The sequence below is a fragment of the Ictalurus furcatus genome, chromosome 15, assembly GCF_023375685.1.
Source record: "Ictalurus furcatus strain D&B chromosome 15, Billie_1.0, whole genome shotgun sequence".
Lineage (NCBI taxonomy): Eukaryota > Metazoa > Chordata > Actinopteri > Siluriformes > Ictaluridae > Ictalurus > Ictalurus furcatus.
The window spans coordinates 2,474,388-2,497,091 of record NC_071269.1 but is presented as its reverse complement, the minus strand read 5'-3'; the positions used below and the strand labels follow the sequence as shown (position 1 = coordinate 2,497,091).

General features: G+C 42.9%; 1 protein-coding gene and 1 long non-coding RNA gene across 5 annotated transcripts in view; one reads left to right on the top strand and one right to left on the bottom strand.

The window, feature by feature from the left end:
* Positions 1 to 22,704, top strand: part of plekhg5b (pleckstrin homology domain containing, family G (with RhoGef domain) member 5b) — a 75,499-nt gene that overhangs the window by 33,067 nt on the left and 19,728 nt on the right. For 2 of the 4 annotated variants that reach the window (XM_053642660.1, XM_053642661.1), the window contains exons 4-9: positions 15,701 to 15,842; positions 16,247 to 16,346; positions 16,560 to 16,617; positions 18,498 to 18,589; positions 19,902 to 20,038; positions 20,914 to 21,074. In XM_053642660.1, coding sequence (XP_053498635.1) covers positions 15,701 to 15,842; positions 16,247 to 16,346; positions 16,560 to 16,617; positions 18,498 to 18,589; positions 19,902 to 20,038; positions 20,914 to 21,074 — 690 coding nt within the window. Of the gene's footprint in view, positions 1 to 3,729; positions 4,620 to 5,526; positions 5,685 to 15,700; positions 15,843 to 16,246; positions 16,347 to 16,559; positions 16,618 to 18,497; positions 18,590 to 19,901; positions 20,039 to 20,913; positions 21,075 to 22,704 lie in introns of those variants that run through there. The other 2 variants (XM_053642663.1, XM_053642664.1) reach the window with 2 other exon arrangements.
* On the bottom strand, positions 15,416 to 17,099 carry LOC128618944 (uncharacterized). Its single transcript, XR_008387847.1, has 3 exons — positions 16,984 to 17,099; positions 16,029 to 16,077; positions 15,416 to 15,829 (listed from the first exon to the last, which is right to left on the bottom strand). It is a non-coding gene; the product is annotated as an uncharacterized LOC128618944 (long non-coding RNA).

The window sequence follows — 22,704 nt, the reverse complement described above, 5'->3', positions numbered from 1 at the left end:
TCTGCCTTTTATACCTTCTTATAAATAAATAATAATTCATTTAAAAAGAATAAAAACTTTCTTCTCTCCATTTCAACAAGTCGTTTCACAGTAACTGGTCTCATAAACACAGTACTCTAATTAACATGAACACACGAACTCAATTCTGAAGATTAAAGTAAGATTATTAACTTACTGAATGTTATTCATTCATATTAACCTCCTGTTAGTCTCACGTTCACTCTCGATAAACAAAAGCATATCTACTTCATCACTGAACATCAAACTGGTCATATATAATATCAACTTTTTATATATTAACATTAACTGGATATGAAATATACTACTCTACTAATATATTTTGTTATATATAATATTGTGTGTATGTATGTATGTATGTATATGTATGTGTGTGTAATATATACTTTTTTGTAAACTCCTCTTCATTTAAATCTTTCACCGGTGTACTGGCGCTTTAATTCAGCACGGGGGCGAGCGGGCAGGGCGGCAAAAAAGACAAAAAATAGACTCGCGCCAAATCTCCCGCTTTACTGCCGCGGCGTCCGGTGTAAGACGTTATCGGTACAGAGATTACAAACTGCAGTTTTATCATCATTCCACACAAGAGATGACATCTTTACACCCCGCACGAAATCCATGTGTTTTCCTGCCCTCTTTTGATTGACGGGATCTAATCGGCCCCGAACGTCGGCTGTTTTTAAACTATCGGCCGATAGCCCTTAGCGTGACTCGCAGCCTTTATCGGTCCATCTCTAGTCAAAGCTCAATCTTTCACCGTTTTTGGCTGTCTTCTGCAAATCAGCCACAGTAGCATTCGATGGTTTCCCCCACAGCTCCACAAATATTTGTCCAGTGGCAGTTCAGCAAATGTATGATTTCCTGACACATTCTCAGTTCATATGAGGCTCACTCAGACAGCTAATCATGTCTTCATTTTTTTTTTCTTTTCCTTTCCCTAATTGGTGGTATAAACGCAGTTCCGGAAACCTAGCATTGTACCCAATTGTATGTTGCTGGTGTTTTAAAAGAATAAACATGTTCTAAAGGATTCAAGTTTTAATCCCCATTAAATGGAGTGAATGTCCTTTTAGATCCCCAGCCATTGGGGAATGGTTGGGGGGCGGGACATGGGCAGTGTAGGTACTCCTAAACCTGACTATGACCTTTTTCCTCTTCTCCGTTTGAGTTCATACCATTCACTGTGTGATGTTATTCTGTTGAGGTTTGGGGGCGGGGTTAATGCCAAGGTCGGATTGGAAACACATCCCCCACCCTGCAGTTATCCATGCAATGACTTTGCTTTTAAGAATTGAGTCCTTTGAGTCCTCTTCTTCAATTCTTTGTTTTTCTTATTTAGGAAAAAAAAAAAAAAAATTGTGGCAGACTTAAGCAAGGCTCAACTTGGATTACTTTAAATGACAAATGGGCAGAGAGTGTGATTGGCAATGACTCGGATAACTCTCCAGTTTCAAGGCCAGGGTTTGCTTCTGCCTTTTTATATCCTAATAAATACATGTGTATGAGTTTGGATGATCTAGAGCAATGCAGACTGGACGGGTCATGTAATCCACTCGAGCAGACTGGCTCCTGGCATCAGCTAGTAAATACTGTAGCAGTGAGGAGTAGAGATGAAGGTTCCAAGATTTGTTCCTGGAAATCGGCCATCCTCCAGAGTTTATTCCAGTCCAACACGTCAGGTGGTTGGTCCAGTCAATCATCCGGACGCCTTTAATGTAAACCGGAGTGTTGAGTTATAGTTCACGTCTGCCTTTTGTATTCTAATGAATACAGGTAAAGGAAAGGTCCACCCTGAATATGTTTTGCATAGTTCGTGGACGTGCGTCATACTAATGAGAAATCCGAGGCAGAGCTACCGCGGAGACCGCAAACGTTTAACCGAGTTATGGCAGAGACTCCGTTCGTGGTCTCCGAGATGACCAGGGTGATGGTGTTGAAAGCAGTATTAGCTTGAAAGTTGAAGCTTTGGAAATCGATCTCTTGGAGCCGAGGGTACAGACGAGAAGGTGAGCGAGCTGGACAGACTGAAGGACTAAAGCACCGCTGCATCACCTCTTTTTAGCTAGGCATCGAAGTGCGGACAGTTACGAATGACTTTTAAAAATAAGTAAATAACGCCATCCGTGCATCACAATATGAAAGTAATGTAATCTGGTGACTTCACGGGTACATATGTAAATAAAGAAAAGAGGAAAGCAGTATGATCTCAAATACTTTTGTATAGAGCTTATTTTACAGCTTAAAATCTGGATTTGTTTTAATAAAATAAATCAATTTGTTGCTCATGTGAGTCACAACTGGCACGCAAGAGTTGGGGTAGGGTTATGTTTTAAAATGCTTAATTTCAGTCATCATGGGGTGTGTGTGTGTGTGTGTGTGTGTGTGTGTGTGTGTGCGTGTGTGCGCATCTGGCCTCCTTTTACAGCGTCAGCATTTTCATCCAAGTTCACTTGGAGTGGGAGCTGAGCGTCATGTAGGTCACATGCACGAGTCACTGCTTGTGCTAACGGTGTGTTTCGTGGAACACTCTGATTACACAGTCCCGAGTTTTTTTTTTTTTTTTTTTTTTTTTATGCTTTTGACTCTTGCCCTGTTTTCTCACAGTCTCTTTCTCGAGCCATGTAAACGCTTGAATCCAAATCCAAGACGTCTTTAAAATTCTGCTCTTTTACTTGGCACAGCTAGAGCCTGGCGTGGCGTGCCATCAGCCTTGGTGCTCGACAGAGATGAGGATTGTTTGAAAAAGTCTGATATTTCTCATTCTGACATGTCTTCCTGACACGGATCCTCCCTTTTCCCCGTGCGTATCTTGGTGCTCTGGTTGAATTGCTTTAGATGGGGGGGGGGAGGCAACCCTGATAGTATTCCCATCTGATGAGTTTTTTTTTTTTGACGTAATTGTAACAGATTGCAGTCTCATAACGCTGTTGCATGTATTCCGTTACTCCCCAAGCCTGTGGGTAGTTTAGGAAACGGTTGTCATATTTGTTCAGGGAGGATTTTTTCCTTTCCGTTTGCTTGAGGACTTCTGGTTCAGCAGAAATCGGATTGTAACCGAATACTAGACCAGAATCCATCCGTTCATCCATCCATTTTCTGTACCGCTTATCCTACACAGGGTCGCGGGGAGCCTGGAGCCTATCCCAGTGGACTCTGGGCACAAGGCGGGGTGCCAACCCCTTTTAGACTGGGTGAGAAAACCGGAGTGCCCAGAGGAAACCCCCGTAGCACGGGGAGAACGTGCAAACCTCACGCACGCAGGCCGGCGGTGGTAATCGAACCGCCACTCCTGGAGGTGCGAGTCAAACGTGCTAACCCCTAAGCATAATCAAATATCTACCATCAAACTAAAGACTTAAATCTGTATTTCTTCTTCTGTTCCGTACGGGGTTTATTCGTGTTTGTTCCAGCAATTACCCACAAGACCTGATTCTACTTTCACTAATTGCTCACTGTATTTGATTTACTTTTCAAATCTACTTTTCTCTCCAATTCCCTCCCAGCAGCCAGCTCACCCTTCTCACACGACAGCTTCCGAGCAGGGAGGCTCCGGGCTTCCTCTGAGACACGTGAAACTCGCCGACTGTATCTTTTCAAACTGCCGCTCGTGTATACGCTCACGCATACCTGGCCAGCTATTTACCCTCTTTGAGCTCACAGACCCCCACGATTGGCCAGTGACTCCGAGACTGACGGGGGAGAGAGTATTGCTGCCATCAGTCCCACCCGACGAGCAAGACCAGTTCCGCCGCCTTGGTTTCTAACCAATGGCGGCAATTTTTGGTTGCACTACTCTGGGGCAAAACGTCCGGTCGTGGTGTACAGTATACGTACGTTTGGACAGATCTTAGTGGACGCTGCAACCCATGTGATCAAGCACCATACTTTATGTATAGAGTGGATTATTTTGGGAATGCGTCATGCTTCACCGTGTTCTCTTGCGCTAGCTTTGATGCACTTTTGGTTTGGACTCGAGGACTTCTCGCTATTCTAATAAGAGGAAGACTGCTACGGCGTGATACCGTGGAGCGGTTCTAAGTGGTGAACGACCGGGTTAGTTTGCGGCGTATGTTGGTGTCATCTTTGTGTGTTTTTTCTCTCTCTCTTTTTGTTTGTGCGTGTGTTTTTCTCGTTTTCAGCCCTGCAGCATCTTCTATTCACGTGGTTTTTTTTTTGTCTTTTCGTGCCAAAGGAAGATTGAAGAAGAAAAATTTTTCCCCGTCCTTCCTTGTGTTGCACAATTGCACTGCTCATGTTCATGCGCTTGGAAACTGCCGGAAACATTAAAGGAAAAAAACAATGTGCCCACAGAATGAGTGGAGGGGGGGGAAGAAAAAAACAACCTGATACAAACATGACTTTCTCCCTTTCTTTCCTGCATAAGCCTCGCCCCTCGCCAATCAGATAAACTTCCATATCTCTAGAGAAGCCGACTGCACACACACTCCCAGAATCCGACACAGAGATCCAGACCAGGGGACCGGACGCACACCGACTCCGAGGACCGAACAAAGATTTCCCATATGCACACACGTATGATGACGTGCAGTCCACAGGGCTCCGAGGGAGCGCGCCCACACGTGTTTGTCTGTCTGCCACAGGTGAGCCGCTCCAGGAGCAACAGAGGCCTTCTTTTTCTTTTCCTTTTTCTTTTTCTTCATCCATCTCTGTGGACTCCTTTTTTTTTTCTTTCTTTCTTTTCCATGTGCAGATCAGATGTATGGGAAAGCATGCTGCATTTGCGTTGGTTTAAATGTATAAGCTGTTAAAAGTATTGAGACATGGGGAAATCTGACAGATATGGCCTGAAGAAGCTTCTGGTGCATTTCTTGTTCACGTCACAGGCCGCGATGTGCAGTTTGAACATGTCGAATAGGGCAGGCGGGCAGGTCTGGGCTGGTGGTGGATTTGTAAGACTTGAAACAGCACTTCTCCTATTTTCTATCTGTCTTTTCGTCTCTTTAGGGAAAAAAGTTGTCCTTTCTCTCTCTCTCTCTCTCTCTCTCTCTCTCTCTCTCTCTCTCTCTGTTTATTATTATTATTATTTTTATGAGCAGGAACTAAAAGGAGCTTTTATTCAAATTGAGATCTCGGGCCTAAGATTCGTGCATGTTTTTTCCTCCAGCATCTACATATTTCACATCTGCTTCCTATATCAGCTACCCAAGATCCTCAGCACTTTCCAATTTAAATGACCCCACTTACTTTTTTCCCCCCATTGCATTATAACAAACTGGCCTTGGCTCCCGACTTTTAATATCCTGCTAAATAAAAGTAGAAAGAAGTTGTTAAAAAATTCAAACGCAGAATGGAATTTTGCACATTTCCAAATAATGGGAAAGTAAACGGTCATTTCCCTGAAAGACTTGCTGTTTATTTCTCCTCGTCCCTCTCTCATTTCTGATCTACTTTTTCCTCCCCTTTTCCACTTTCTCCTCTGGGTTTGTGTTTCTCGCACTCACTCCCTCCCTCCTTCTCTCTTTCCTTCAGTCCGTCTCTGTCTCTCCCGCCCTCTATCCTTCTCGGTTCCATTCCTCCCCTCGAGCTACGGATAGCAGTGTTGCGTCACAGTGGGCTGTAAGAGCCCGAGTCGGTGCGCTCGGCTGTCAGTCTGTTTGATTGCTGTCCTGTCGAGTCGAGCTGAGCCGAGAGAGTAAGAACCGCAGGTGAGTCTACTTTCTCTGACTTAGTTTTTCTCCACTTTTTCTCTGGGGTCCGGACGTGAAACGCTACGCTTCTAATCGGACACAGCTGGGTCGTATTTAACGTCCTGCATCGGAAATGGTAGTTACCGGCGACTTGACGGGTAAAACGATGTGTGACGATGCTGTTTTCTGTTTTAATGGCTACGTGTTTGAATGCGTTTGCGTTTCTGATTATTAGCAGTGTTTTTGACCGGGCTCTATTTAAACCGTCATATATTATGACTAGGTCTGTATCCGTGGGATCTTAGACTGAGGCTTTCTGTTCTGTTTTCAGTCTGTCCTGGCCTGTATAACAGGTAGTTGTGAGAATTGACAGCTTCTGCTGTTTCAGATGGGTGTGTGGTGTTCCAGATATGTGTTTGCACTACATGTTGAAACACACACTGGCAGAATGTTTTTACGGGAAACTAGGCTACTGTCATCCGCTGCCAAAGACGATGTCTGATGACCGCGTTGATCATTCACTAAGCCTAACCCACAGTGAAGTGTTTCTGATTTTCAATCCTGCTATCTGATTATTCAGTTGTATTGTGAATGGGGGGGGGGCAAAATGAGCAAAGCTGATCAAATCGAGACTCGTGGAAAAAACACGGTCATTTCGATAGGGGTTAAAGAAGTGTAGATTGAACTCATTCACTCGTCTTCAGTATCCATGTTGTTCTGGTCAAAGTAATATTCAGGAACGCTGGGGGCGACAAGGAAATGCACCCTGGATTGGCACCATGTGTTCATACCTGGGAGATTGTTTAGTATAGTCCCAGTGCCTCAGAACCCAAATGTCACGGGGAGAACACTCCTGGACAGTAACACGAGCTTAGGATCAAACCTGCAACTGTGAGGAGGCAACGCCGCTGTGCCTTTCTCATCACGTGACCGAACACGATTATATTACTCCGAATGAACAGAAGAAACCATTACAGACACACACACACCCAGATGTACGTTATTCCTGTTTTATTTTTCGAGCATCTGTTCGAGACTAGTGGTATGCACCAGGATGCGCTGGGATCCCACGGGAGGGTTTATTTGCGAGGCAAAGAAAGACCTCCTTCGTTAAGATGAATACGCAGTGCTACACGATGCATATACTAAGGATTCATCCTTAGTAACTGCCTGGTCAGGAACTCGGTGGATTAAACCAGTCGGCTACTAGTTTGATTTATATTTTGGGAAGTAGAACCAAGTCAGTTTCTTAGAAAATCTCACAGGCAGGTGCAAGCAAAAATAACCACCACCAAAACGGCAAACCTTCTTGTTTAGGCCACACCCACTTTGGGTTTCAATCTGAATTTAGAGTGCTAAACACGTATACAAATACTGAGATTACACTGTTGCATTTTATTTTTGTTGGTCTTTAGGAACTGGTGCCTCATCACGGCTGCATTTTATTACATTTGAATACAGTTGACGAACGCACCCGTTTTAATTGGGGAAACTCTTCCCGGTGCCCACTGTTTACATTACGCCACACCTGTCAGCTTTTGACGAGAAGGGCCGAGTGTCATAGGCATGACTAATCCAGTCTATGAGTATGCCTTTTCTAAAAAGAGTGGAAATCCAGCGCGACGGACGACTCCTCGGGTTGATATGAGTCAGTATTTTCACCACACCGAAGCAGTGGCCGGCTTTTCACATGATTAGTAGAGCATGCAATTCTGGAAAAACCCAGCGGCGTCCCTCAGAGGTGTGTCATAAGCTCATTCATGAACTCGCCGCTCGTGGTGCATCGCTCTTTCCCTCTCTTAAGCAGATGCTTTATAAGAGTGAGCGTCTGGTTGCCACCCTGAAACGTTTCTCCAAAAAGGTTGCTAGGGCTTGATGTAAAGATTTCTGGGTAGAAGTGTCTTTCATGACTGTTTAGGATTGGAGCAGGGTTTTATCCTGAAGTATGGGATGGAGAGAACCTCACTAAGTGTTTGAGGATACCCAGCATACATTGGAATACCGCCTCATTTCTTTAAAATTTCCGAAAACAAATACGTGAAATATTCCGTACGCTCTTTAAACCTTCTTGTTCCATATAGCTAAATCATAAAAAAAAATTGTTTCGTAAGCCTCCATGCTTGTGTTGTCAGCCCACTAGCCGATAACTCTGTTTTTTTTTTTTCTTTTCTTTTCTTGGAGACCGGCGTCAGAGCTTGCGTTCAGCTCGTATTTTCGCGTGTTGATGTGGATAAGCTCATTAACATGTTAAGCGCTTTCATGTCTCCATCGAGCGCTGGCCAAACCGCACGGACCCCGCAGCTCGCTTCAGAAGACTAGTCATTAGAGGGTTTTCTGTTTTTAGGCCCACTTAACGAGCGAATGCAAAACAAATTGTGGAGAAGGACGTTAATCGAAGGCAGTCTCTGCCGCTGCCTCTTTTTTTTAAAAATCTATTTATTTATTTAATTTTAATAGACCAGACGTGAACCTCCATCCACGCCGCTACGCAGCCCCGTATCATTGTAAAGTAAATTAGACCCTTCTCTGGTTTACTTGAAGATATATTATTGGTGTAGTTAAATCTTTTGTGAGATTAGGTCACTATACTTGGTTACAGGCATCATACGTCGAACACTGAACACTTGAAGAGTGTCTGTGAAAATGGTAGATGAGAAGAGCAGAAGAAAATGATGATCATTGTCTTCAGTTCAGTATTGTGCCATGGCAGGCTGATCTAATTGTGTGTGTGTGTGTGAGAGAGAGAGAGAGGTTGGCTTCGGTTTATCACGTTTAAATCTTTGTTTATGTGGATTTCTTGCATGAGCGTGACTAATCTGTTTTTTTCCGTGAGCCGTTATGATTCTCGGCTTAAGTGTTGTGGGTGTGTTGTGTATATGTGTGTGTATGCGTGTGAGAGAGAGGGAGAGAGCGTGAGCGTATGAGTGTCCTGTCTGCATCACACACTTTTGTCATGGATGCTGACGCTTACTCCTGTGAATCATTTACGGTCGTGCTGTAATCCGCCTCTGTCTCTGTGTACGTCTGTCTCACACACACACACGCTCTCATAGTTACACATTCTAGATGTAAGTAGTCCCAGTTTATAAGCTGAAGGCATTTACAGGACGGTTAAATCCGTGCTGGAGTCAGAGATCAGTTTGTGTGTTAAAAAGAAAATGAGAGCCAGCCTGTCTTTGTAGTGGGTGAGACGTCTTACTTTTACTTCATTTACTTTTATAGGCTGATTTGTTTTGTTTTTTTGGTGTGTGTGTGTGTGTGTGTGTGTGTGTGTGTGTGTTCCTGCTGAAATTACATTATTCATGTCATACACTTGTTTCCAACTGAAATGGCCGTTATGACGATATCAATATTGTGCAAATTTTAAATGACAAACTATTGGAAACAGCTGATTTGATTTTCTACAATGTTTTTACCTTTTTTTTCAGTATTATATTTATGTCTGTTTAATATATATATATATATTTTTTACAGATTCCTTTTCAGTTTTAAACATTTATTTATTTACTGTAAATAGGAATTATTGTTATTTTTTTAATTATTTAAAAATAAAAATACACCTAGACATTAAATTGAATACGATCTAACTTTTTTTATTTATTTATTTTTTTATTATTATTTTTTTTTTTATAAAATGCAACAGCACTTTCTGGCTTTTTAATTTTTTTAATTTTTTTTTTTAATTAACTTAATTATCACGACTATATATAGTTTTTGTAGGAATCATGATAAAATATTTTTGTCAGATCGCCCACTTCTAGCTTCCGAGTCTTTGTTAAATAAAAATTGCTTCTCGTGGGTTCTTCAGATGGCCAAGGGTTCTAGCTTTCGAACGGTGTTCTACTTTAGAGTCCTTTTCAGAAAGAGAAATCCTCAGTTAGAAGATACGATTCTTTATGAGCGAGCAATCTGAAGATGATGTAAACAATTTGCCAGGGATCATTAGATCATTTTTATATGTTTAAAAAAATATATATAAGCGACACATGCTTTTTTTTAACTCTATTTATTAGGTACGTTCAGTGTTGTGGAACAGCCACGAAACGAGGTCCTGTCATCACTTGTAGCGTCTTTAAATAGTCGAAGAAGAAAATGCAGTTCGGCATGTTAACAAGAAGCCGTAGCGTGTATAGAATCCATCCTGAGACGTCCAGCTTTCACCCAAGACCGTTATGAAGCTCTGACAATGGAGACTCCTTCCAAAAATGCGTCCTTTTATTGTTCCCCCCTTTGTTAAATCACATTTTTTTTATGTTTGGGAAATGTGTAACGTAGTACGATGAGTGCTTTTCCTTCTAGCCAGCACTTTTGCTAGAGCTGCCATTATAGAAACCGTTTTCTGACCAATCAGATTTGAGAATTCACCAGCTCTGTAGGGTTACGATGCGTCATCGAAGGTCTTTCTCAACGCAGGTTGCCTTTTCTGTTAAGCGCCGAAGTGTGACGATCAGCCCGAGTGCTTCGGGATCTCTGCGTTTCTCTGTGGCTCCGATCGAGTTAGTGTTCCTTTCGGGTTTCCACAATGTGAGCCTGCATCGATTTCAGGTCAGAGAGTTAATAAAACAAACGTACTGTGTATATATATCGTGCCCACGTGTTAAGAATTCGTTCCCTCCTTTTATTACTTCGTCCCCTCGTTTTAGTAAATCGTGGCCACGTTGTACTCATTCGTTCCCTCGAGTTGCTTTACCTGGCCTTCGCTCGTAAAGTATCCACCTTGTCCGCGGATTCTGACGTACAGCCGGAGGACGTGTCTCGGTGGTTTTCCGCAGCGCATGTTCGATTGTCAGGAGAGGAGACCGTTCTCACGATAGCAGAGCGATGGGAGATTATCCACTAGTTAATCAATCGCAGATGGTGTCGTTATCTCAGACGGATAAAAAAAACAAAAAAAAAAAATGGGTTGCCAAATATACTTGGATGGGCCGCCCAAGTAAAGTCTGTGTGGGAAGCACTTCAGTAACAAAGCCTGCATCTGTTTGATCCAAAAGCCAAATCCATATTTTGTTTGTGTAATAAGAACTAGATTGGAGTAGGAGACTTGCTCCCAAATTGCACGGGGATCCAAGAGCATACATGATGCGTCATTAGTAGCCGTTTGGTGCACGGTAGAGATGGCGCAATACCTCCTTTTCAATGTCAATACTGAGATCTCGAGCATCAGCCAATATCAATACCCACCTGTTATTGTTCGCTTTAAAAATGACTAAGCTTTAAAAGCTTGTTTTTTTTTTTTAACTGAAGCCCTTCACACTTTTTCACCTACATCATAAATATCGTAAAGTATCAGTGTTGTTAAATCAATCCTAACAGAAGAAAAACCAGTGACGTCTCTATACATGTAAACGTTTCCAGTTCCACAAATACATTTCTTTTATAATTTCAATCTGTTCCATCCGTTTTTCTCCGACACACGGTTTGATCCACCGTTGTCGATTTAGCTTTCTGTAACAGCAGCTCGGATGGGAGCGCCGGCTGTAATTCACATCACAGGTTTTATATTAGTGTGCCAGTTCTTATCGTTACCGTGTCGTTTCTATAGTAACGGCTCATTTACGGGACTTGTGTTTTTTTTTTTTTTTTTTAATCAAAGAAAACCGTGGAATATTGATTGGGTGGCGATTTCTGGAAGGAGTCTCCAGCGTTAGTGCTTTGTAAAAGTTTTCCTCCATTCGAAAAATGTCTTCAGGATGGAGGAGTTTACACTTCCTTGGGAGTTCCATTCCCGCCTTTGTCATGTGTGCGGAGTTGCATGTTCTCGCCGTGCTCTGGGGGTTTCCTCCGGGTACTCTGGGTTCCTCCCCCAGTCCAAAGACATGCATTGTAGGTTGGTTGGCATCTCTAAGTTGTCCATAGTGTGTGAGTGTGTGTGTGTGTGTGTGATTGTACCCTGTGTTGGGTTGGCACCCCGTCCAGAGTGTCCCCCGGCTTGGGATAGGGTAAGCGGTGTAGAAAATGGATGGATGGCATATCACGGTGCAGGAGGAATAAAATACTCCAGGACGTGTGCTAGATACACATACAATGCGTCAGGAGGTTACGATGTGTGCTGAACAGGCTGTGAGGATGAGCATTTGATCCCGCGCCACTGGCGACCAGATCAGCGCTTTCATCTGCCCCCCTCTTAAATAAATCTACGCTGTACAGCCTGTCCACTTAAATCAAACGTACACCATTATCTCTCCTCTCCAACCCAACAGCGGTGCAGCAGAGACTACACTGAGCCCAAAGCAAATGTTACGGTAGCAGTTGCTTTGCAGACGAGCATGTCGTGTAATCGGAGACCCCGGGCCTGGCCAAACACGGTCCATATGTCTGTGCGTGTGTGTGTGTGTGTGTATGGTGGATGCGTGCTCTGAATTTGGTCACATCAGCCGCAGCCACGTGGCTCTGAATACGAGACGTCCCAGTGGAGGAGCCGAACACGACTCATATGTGTTCACAGCTGTCTGAGCCTTGTCCTATTATACACGCTCTTCCAGGCAACAAAAAGACGTAATGGAGCGCACACACACACACACACACACACACACACGCACACATTTGATGGAGATGTTTAGCCTTTGCTGGTCACTCGGTTGACCAAAAAAGTGGCATTAGCTGTTTTGAGTCTTTCTCATTTGCACGGATCACAGCCACAAGTTCTACCGTTTTAACTAACAATTTGGCCTACATGTATTAGTTTTTAAAATATTAACTGTTCTTGGAACAGAAGTTTAGAATTTGGCTTCCTCCCTTCTCTCTGTTTGTGTTTCTTCTTCAACAAAGAGACTTTAACACGATCCTTTTGCTGTCCTTTACTCATCATTTCATTTGAACGTCCTTGTGTCGTCCTCCCACTCGCTTCCTCTCCTCCTCCTGTTGAACAGACCGAGTTTATTCAGTCCGCTATTGTTATGTCCAGTCACACTGTCTCAGAGGTTTTTTTTATTTTTTTATTTCTGCTCTTCGTACAGAGATATTGAATTTTGGCTCCCGAAGCACGTATTAAGATGCTTTCATTTTAGCCGGAATGTGGATGCCTTTGCCATGTTGGTTACCTTTTCCAAACGCTTGTTATTGCCTAAATATGGACTGTATTTTCTGCTTCTGAGGTTGTGGGAACCTAAAGCCAGGTCCACTTTTCATTTGTGTACTGCCACATGCTTTCGGTTGTAGAGTTCTGAACCGTTTGATCGTCGTGTACACAAAGGGAAAGAGGATTGTAAAATACAACTCGGAACGTTTTGTGATTCGATCAACACTCGGGTGGAAAATACTGTACTCTTTTGATGAAACCAACTTCATATCCTCATGCAGGTACATGCACGGTTACGGAGACAAGCTACGACGAGTACACGGTCATGCAGCTAAACCTTTTATTACGGCTGCTCACACGGTTCTTCAACAAACTCTCAAACACGCCTAGTACTGACAACAAGGCCCCCTTTTTTTCCTTTTTTTAAACTTGGAGCCGCTTAAACACCATTTTGGAACCGTGGCCACTCTTTGGAGCTGGAGTGGACTTGGAGAAAGACTGGAAGATTTTGTGGTAATCTTCACCACCCTGTCAGGTGGGTTTGACCGAGCCGGACTCATGATTTAGTTCCTCGGATTAGACCGTTTTTGGATGTCTTTTTGGAAATCCTGACTTGAGGGAGTCGAGCATAAAGCGTCCTCTTTGAGGGAATGTATATTATATGGGCGTCGTGTGGTGTCTTTGGCTCTGTAGTTTGTGTTGGAGCAAGCATCAGGGAGCATGGTGTTACCTGCTCCCGTGTGGTAGACATTTATTTAGCCCACCAGGCAAGTAAAAGCTTCAATGTGCTGCCCTGCCCCGTGTTTTAGTCTGGCAGAAACCCTAACTGACGACGCAAAGTGCTGGCTGACGTTATGCAGTAATATAGTATTCCAGGCTAGTTAGGAAGTTAGCTAGTTGTTGTTCTTTTGGCTGCTCCTGTTAGGGGATGCCACAGCGGATCACCTTCCATTGTCCGCGTATTGATTTGGCACAGGTTTTATGCCGGACGCCCTTCCTGACGCAACCCTCCCCATATATCCGGGCTTGGGACTGGCACTGGGAGTGTACTGGCCTCTGTAACCCCAGTGGCTGGAGTCGGCACCCAGCATGGGGCTCAGACCCACGATCCTGAGATCAAGATTTACATGCATTGATACTGATTTGTGAAAAGATAATCTGTCAGTTAGTCGAAAAACTATTCAACCAGGCAAAAAGCAAACGGCCCGGACACGAAGTCTGCGTGTCCCAGGTACGTGGGCTACCGATTTGTCCACCCTTGTAGCACAGGCAAACCGTACTCACTGGTTTGCGTGGAAAGTGATCAGATGTGTCTGAGAGGAGATGGGATGGGGCGAGTCTAGGTGGAGCTGCTTGTCCCTACTAGATATTCATGGAAGATTTGAGCAATCGTTGAGTAACGGTGTGCTGGAAGGTAATTAGAGGAGTGGCACGCTTAGATTGAAGAAGAACTGACGCGGTCTACATTTCAACGTGTTCAGGAGTGAAACTTCTCCTGTGACCTTAAAATGTGTGGTACTGGGTATATGAATGATTGTGTGCTTAGTAAACCAAGTCGGCCTGAAATAAATCACATTGTTATGCTGCTTTGCTCATGTATTTACATGATCCTCCAGTTCGAGTGAAAAGCTTTGACTCATCGTACCATTCAGCCCTCAGGCTTATGTGGTAAATGACAGAGCGCGATGCTCAGTGCGCAGCTTTGCCTGCTGCACCTTTCCCAGAGATATCAGGGTGTCACGAGTTTCTGATGCTTCTGTTTTGTTTGCAGGTTTGGCATAAGTCGGATCTTAAAATGGCGTAGTGTAAGTGGTTAGCTCTGTATAGCAGCAGGGAGTACACTAGTGGGAAATTATGGATGGAGTAAACCTACTCGGGGGTGGATAAAACAGTTGCCCGGCCACCTGGAAAAGCTGATTTTTGTAAAAAAAAATTTTTGGGAAAAAAAAATTATATATATATATATATATATATATATTTTTTTAATAATTGTTAGTCGACTAGTGGTTCCATTCCTACGTAGAATGTAATACCATGGTGAAGCCACTAGGGGCAGCAACACTGACTCTGCACTGTGTGCAAAGCTGTTTTCAGGATGAGGCAGTTTTAAAGAACAGGAACAGGGGCAATTAAAAAAAAAATAAATAAAAACAGACTCAGAATTTTAACCAAAAATGTTCTCTACGAACAAATGCGAAAGCTACTGAAAATGAAATTGACAGTACTAAAACAGACGACGTTTTATAGCCCAGTACTGCATTTCATTCAAGCAGCTTTATTTATTAATTAATTCATTTATTTATTTATTTATCCGATGTAGTAAAATATATGTAGCAATTTCATAATTTAAATATTCATCATTTAATTTTTTTTACTAGGTTTTCTTTCCTGTTTAATTTTGGCTTGTTGAGAGTAACGATCCTGCACGTCTGTGATTTTTAGTACAGTTCAGATAAAGGGGTAGAGAGGGGTGGACGTGCCGTTCTTTCAAATCAGTTCCTTGAAGAATCGAATTCTTTAGAGATCAGCCCTAGAGGAGAAAGTTAGTAGAGTAACAAGAGAAATGTTAAGTTGTTCCACGCGTCCTATCGTTGAAGTTGTTTCACAGTTTATTATTGAGCAATGGAACAAAAATTCGCGAAATGATCTTTATTGTTCACGTTTATGATGATTAATCGATTTGTTTCTCGATGCATTCACGGGAGTAACTGACTCTTAATATTTGATTTTATTTACTTTTTGCTTCACGGTGCACTCCTTAATGCTGTAGCTCAGCACAAAGCTGTCCTCTAACTCTTCTGCTAGCAGTCGCCTCGTAGATAAACATAGCTAGACTCGAGTGATACCCTTTACATGGGACGTGAGGACAGAACATCACATGATCAGAGCATCTCGTAGCTGAAACTGTCATACTTCAGATACTTTTTCTCACCCCCCCCCCCTTCCCCCACTGCAGATTCTACTGACCTCTCCTCTAGAGTCTTTAAATATAATTCCTTTATGTGTTTGTGTTCAGGTGTGCCATCATCCCGACTGCCAGGATCTGAATAATAAGAGTCCTCTTCAACTGTGCGAGTCATGCGACTCCCGCTGCCACTCTGACGAGACTGACAGCATGCACTTTGACCGTCACCCTCGCTTTGACCTGCAGACACAGAGTACGTATGACCGAAGCGCACGCACGCACGCACGCGCGCTCATAAATAATTCACGCCAGCTGAAATAGAGCAGCTTGTATTTATAAGCTTGATTTTACTATCAAATAAAATTAGTAAGACCGTGAAATGTATAAATATTGCGCAACTAAACAATTTCCAGTAATGTCTGCTGCTGAAAATAATCACCTGCTGTCTGAATGAGAAGTTTAAACGATGCCGTGATGACGAGGTCCGTCTGTAAAGCAGGAAAATTGATTATCCTCAGCAAAGTTCCTTCAAACTAGGAGTGATCAGCACTGCTACTGTTAGCAAAACAGCCTGTCCGTCTTCTCACTCACACACACACACACACACACACACACACACACACACACACTAAGACAAGCCGACGTGTGTTTCTACAGGTTCCATCCTGGCCCGGAATGTGTCTACTCGCTCCTGCCCCACACGCACCAGCCCTCCTTCTGACCTGGACGAGGAGGAGGAGGGCAGCACAGAGAAAGGGTCAGTCTGCATTAGATTATGAGCGAGAACGTACCGGAACATCCGGGTTACATTCGTCTGTCATCCTCCTGGAAATGACTTCCAAATGATTTGTATTAAATCTAAATATATTACATAGCTTCACAAACTGCATACTCATTGTGCTTTTTTTCATGGTTAGATTGTACTGATTGTGTGTGTGTGTGTGTGTGTGTGTGTGTGTGTGTGTGTTAGGGAGCGTAAGGTAGGACCGATAAAGATAAGGAAGAAGCCCCGGAGACGTTACACTGAGGTAAGTGTTGTGTCCTCCTGCTGGGCATTATGGGTATTACAGGAACACTGGGACAGAAAATAGTTCCTCTTGTTCCGATATTCCCGAGCTTTTTTTTTTTAAAAAAAAAAAATTATTTATTTTTTTAATCACCTCCAGCTTAACTGTCTGGAGTTGCTCTGTGAAATGATCACTGCGGTTATTGCTGTTCTATATTTACATTCGATTTGACAACAGCTGTGCAAATCATTTGACATTATTCTACCTTCACGTTTTGATTATTATTACATTTCTAACTAACTTCCTTTCCTTTCTTACTCCATTCTACCTTTCTTTTTGTTCTCTTCCGTTCCGTTCGGTCATTTACATTTCTCTTCCCTTTCTTACCTCATTTCTTTCCTTTCTCCTAAATTCCTTTCTACACGTCCTTCGTCTTTCTTTCCTCTCCGATCCTTCGATTCTTTATCTTCCTTTCCGGGGTCTTCTTTTCCTTTGGACTTTTCTTCCTTTGTTTTTCTTACTCTTTCTTTCCTTTCTTCCTTTTTTTTTTTCTTGCTGTTCTACTATTCTTTATTCCACCTTCCTTTGCCTTCCTCTTCCTTTCTTTTCCTTTTTTTTTCCCCCTCATTCTTTCTTTCCTTTCCTTTCTTAGCTTTTCTACAACTAACTATTCTACAAGTCTTTATCATTCATTCATTTGCTTTTCTCTTCTTCCTTTCCGGTCATTCATCTTCCTTTCCTTTCTCTTCCTTCCTATCCTTCAATTCTACCTTTTCTTCCTGTGATCTTTTCCTTTTGACATTTCTTCCTTTTCTCTTACTGTTCTTTATTCTACCTTCCTTTGCATTTTGTCTTTCTTTTTTTCCTCACTATTCTACGATGCTTTATTCTTCCTTTCCTTTCTACGCTTCTTTCCATTCTCTTCTTTTTCCTTTCTCTTCCTTTCCTTTCTTTGTTCCTTACCCCATGTCTTCTATTCCTTTTTTTTCCCCTCCCTTTTCTCTTCCTTCTCATTCTTCCCTTCTTTCTGGTGTCTTCCTTTCCTTTCAAGTGTCCTCGACTTTTCTCTTCTTCCTTTGTCCTTTCTTTCTCTCCTTTCCGACAGTCTAAACAGTAGTCCGAATCTCGGGCCAGTTTCCGAACGTCTCTTCGAGAAACTTGCCATACTTCTCTCCGCTTTTACGGCCTTTCAAAAAAAAATGCCGACGTTTCAGCCACAGCACACGATTTAGCTAGCTAATGAACCGGAACCTGCGTGAAGCATTCAAGCATAATTTAAAATAAAATGGAAAAATAAATAAATAAAGAAGTACACGGCTTAATAAAGTGCTTCGTTTTGAATGATTTATGCCGGCGTGATCGAACCGCTAATGTTGCGTAATCTCCGGTCCGGGACGCGCTGCTGTGATGAAACTGGAGAGTGGTTAAATTAGACGCTTATGTATGGATTAAGCCTCGTTCTTGGCTGAAATGAAAGTGACCGTCGAGCCGCCGTTAAAAATCCTTTTCAGTCATGGACTCGATCCGGGTTTAGTCAGAGTGTTCCTGCTGCGCTTTGTCATCATGTGTTTACACCAGAGCGATTCCAGCTGTGTCTGGTTTAACGTGGCTCATGTATATTGCAAAACTGTCCATCGCTAGCCACCATATTTGTGGGTTTCCCCACTGAGGTCCGCTGAGCTCCATCACCAGTGGACCACTCGGCGTTGTAATAACACAGGAAATTACAGACGTCTCCGAGTCATCTCCAGCGCAGGATGTGGCGCTTTAATTAGCGACTTGGACTCGTCTTTAGACTGATGATGACAGTTCTGCAGCTTATGTCTTAATGAGCCTGGAATGATTCACCTGTTGTGTTTTGTGAATGCACCCCCTTCCCCTCCCTCCCCCCCCCCCTGCAGGACCCCACCAAGGAGTGCTTCACTCTCAAATTTGACCTGAGCGTTGACGTAGACACTGAGATCGTTCCCGCCCTGAAAAAGAAGACGTTGAGGTGAGTCAGGTCGGAACGTTCCGGACCTAGCGCCGTCCACCGAGTAATCGTCTCCTAAAGAGCACCGTCTATACCGTAACCCACCCGTCTGGCCGATAAGTCACCTGTTAGGTATACAGATGCTGCTTTTTTTTTTTATTCACTTGTACAGTGAGAGGAAAAAAGTACTCAGACACTTCTATTTTTGTTATGTGATATGCAAAATATACGAAAGACGCTGTCGTCTTTTTTTTTTTTTTTTCTTCACATTTTGTGCTTGAACAAAAAAAAAAAAAAAGGCTATGCATTCATAATCATAAACAAATATGTTTGAAAACGCAAAATCGATGGGGGAAAGTATACGGACACCACAAATCACCGACCTTAGTACTTTGTTGTAAAGCTGTTGCTGGCACTTACAGCTTCGAGGCGTTTATTTATTTATTTATTTATTTATTTATTTATTTATTTAAGCATTGTGGTTCCGCTCCTCTTGACAAATCATCTTCAATTCCTCAAGGTCACAAGGGTCCCTGCAATACACTCTCGATTTCAACATCCTCCAAAACCTTTCAGTGGTCGTTCCTGATTGGCTACGACATGCACGGCCTAATTCTAGAGTTATTTTGTCTGTATATCTGGGCTTGTTGTCCTAATCTGTCTTCTCCACGGTTTCGGTTTCACGGCTGCTGAGATTTAATCCCCTTCTTTCTCCAAACATGACGAGATTCTTATAAATCCTTTTTTAGACCTCGCATCTTTGCGCGTCGTCTTTTTTTTTTTTTTTTTTTTTTTTTGTAAGAAGGGAGATAATTGTGTTGCGGTTCTTTTCTGTTTGTTCTCTGCGTAACTGTCGTTCGTGCTGCTTTTCAAGTTTCTTCTCTCTTCCCTTCTTTATCCTTTAGTCCGAGAGCACGTCGTAAAATCTTGCCTGTCCGTGGACGATCCGTGGTCGTGGTTCCGTGAACTTCCTACCCGCGTATTATTGAACCAGTTGTACTGACAGGGATGTTTTTAAAGGTCTTTGCCGTGGCTTTTTGTTTCACCTTCGCCACGATTCGTCATTTGTCGCGTGAAATCTTGTGGCATCTTTTATAAGTCATAAGGCGTTGTGTGGATATACAGTGGAAGTATGATAAGTGACAAAAACATATATACTGAATACGTTATTTTCCCTCGTTTAATCATTATTAGTCTATCAATTTCGGTGACCATGTCAATATTAGGACAAATACAATATGGTGCGATTCTGCACCATCCAAGCGTTTAAAAATGTTCTTTCTGCTGACTATTGTTGCTAATTTCGGTTGCTTTTGCCCATCTGTATACGCAGAGAGGTCCTGGGCCCTGTTTTTGAGCGTAAGGGGATTGAGCTTTCTCGAGTCGACTTGTTCCTGGACCAGTCCAACACCCCCTTGTCACTCAGCTTTGAGGCCTACCCTTTCGGAGGACACTACATTAAAGTTAAAGGTAAGGTTTAAACTTGAGTCTGGTGCTCAGATCAGTGAAGGTGGTAATCCCTTCTGATTTAAAGCGTGTCAAACCTCGGCCCGTATGAACGGTTTCCAACAAGTTCCTTGTAGAATCCAGATTTTTCGGGCCAGTCATGGCAAGGGTGTAGATTTCGAATCGGTGTCGATTTACTCACGCGATGATTACTCACGCAGTCTTCACGCCTCCAGAGAGCTCGGTTCATGCAAGTGTTGCATGTCTTTACAAAACCCCCACCAATCGGCACATCCTTAATCATCTAGCATGAAGTTGCAATCAAAATTATTCAACCCCCTTTTGCAGTTCAGGCTTATTTTGCATTATTTCGTGCGGGTGTGCAACGAACACAAGGCGGTTTGAAGGAGGCGGACGCGGCACGCAAACCCGAGAATATTACTGAACTGGAGGGCATTGCTCATGAGGAAGTAAACCTGATTTGTAATGGGGGTTGAATAATTCTGATTGCAACTGATTGATTAGGAATGTAAAATTTTTATTTATTTATTTATTTATTTTTTGGCAAGCGTTTCAGTGTAATGCCCTGGACGTGTTCTGCAAGTCTTTGGTCCCGATATTTCTTGGTGTAATCATGTGATAATCGGAACGGCAGCGAATAATTGAGTCAGAGATTTGTACTGCTCTGAGTACAATGAGGATTACAGACCGTCAGACGTATTACTTATCGATGTGAAAGTATTACTTATTCATTTGATGTCATTGAGTACTTAGTATTGACTGCACTGCTATTGATTGAACTGAATAGAATGTATTCATTTGATCTTTCTCTCTCTCTCTCTCTCTCTCTCTCTCTCTCTCTTTGTCTGTATGTGTTGGTATGGGCATGCATGTTGTAGCTCGTCCTGGCGATGAGCTGAAGGTGGAGAAGGAAGTGAAGGAGTCTCTCACGATGCCCAATATGAACATTTCAGCTGGGGGTAGTCCCTACATCCTCAACCCTTCCCCTGACAAGACTGAACATGACCCACCTCCCCGCCGAGATAGCGTGGACATATTGGTCAGTATCTCTTGCATTATCTCTGCGTTGTAAGAATGTAGTCGTATCAAGATCGGCACAGACCTCAGAGAATTGTGAATAATATCTACGGATATTGCGTATAATAATAGATAGCTACTCTGCATGTGATCTAGCCCTGTTGAAAAGTATGCAAAAAAATTCCAAATTCCTTTTTTTATTCCGCTTATGTCGCTACACTGTTACTGCTGTAATGTACACAGAAACTCTTAACCTAGCGTCGTTTCCTTGTCACACCCACAATGTATGTACTAGTGGTTGCACAGCTATGAATTATTACGAGTGATACAAAAAAAAAAACTCCGTCTTTTCAATAGAGATCGACCGATAATCGGTTTCCCCGATATTTAAGCATTTTTCCGTAATCGGATTTTGTAATATCGGCTCCACCGATAAATGGCGCCATCTTATGGTCGTTTTGAGGATCGCTTACGGAACCGCCATCGCAGCACTGTATCTAAGGAGAGACAACGGTGCACAGGTAAAGTATACTCGCTTTGCTTTAATTAAACTTTATTTAACATAACATCGCCATTAATTCACAAATTACATGTGTTCCATAAATGCCTGATATGTAGTTTAAAAAGAGCTTGGCACAAAGAAATGGAGACAAACTCGCTGAGTCACGTAATCTGTTTACTTCATCAAAGCTTTTATTTTAAAAAAAGAAAAAATAAGACACTTTAGTAACAGTGCACTTTATTTTGTTTCTCTATTTATTGGTGTGTAAATAAGAGGGTTTTTTTTTCTTTCTTAAAATGCACTCGTGTGCCAAGCTTGAGCCGGATGTACGGCAGCTCTGCTGAAATATTCGATTCAGGGACTGAGGGTGCGCAGCATGGAATCTCACGTCCATCAGCAAAGCCTCAGAGTCTTGTCTGACCTTCCTTGGACCCTCCGTCCACGCTGTGTCTACAGCAGTGTCCGGTATAATGGCTGACGATGACCCGGGAGTTGTAGCTCCACGTCCGAGTCTGAGCTCGGCAGCATCCGAAAACGATGCTTTAACGACTTTAATTCACTTTAAGGAACGAGAATCATAACTGCGTGCTTTTTCTTAGTTTTTTGTTTTTTGGGAGCCGGCGTGAGTGGAACGAAAAGCCAAACAGTCCCATGCATTTGACTAAGCTGATATATGGAAGTGATCATGTACCATTTAAAGCAAAAACAAGATGACTGTATAACTGGCTTCAAGACTGGTTTGAAATGGTTTCACCCTGCGTTTGTCTAGCTGCTATGTTTTCCCGCCACTAGTAGACCCCACCCCACAGCAACAACTCGCGAACGTCTTGATCGACTAGTCTACGCAGCCCCTTCGTCTTAGTATGTAGCACGTTCTGTGCTCGTTAGCTTCTTTCTCAGGCCGACCCAGCCTCCTTCCTACCGAGGTCTGATTTCGAAAGGTCTCTGATGTCAGCAGCTCGGACGAGAAGCTACAGACACTTTCATTTTTCTCTTTCAGCAGGAAGTGCTCGAGTTCTGTGAAACTGAGACCATAGACACAATGACGAATGTTTTCCCTTCTCGGGAAAGGTTTTTGCTGGTGGGCACCGTTGTGCAATCCTTCTCTGGCTGTTCAGCCGTTAGGGTTTTCAGGCTTCATACTTTGCAG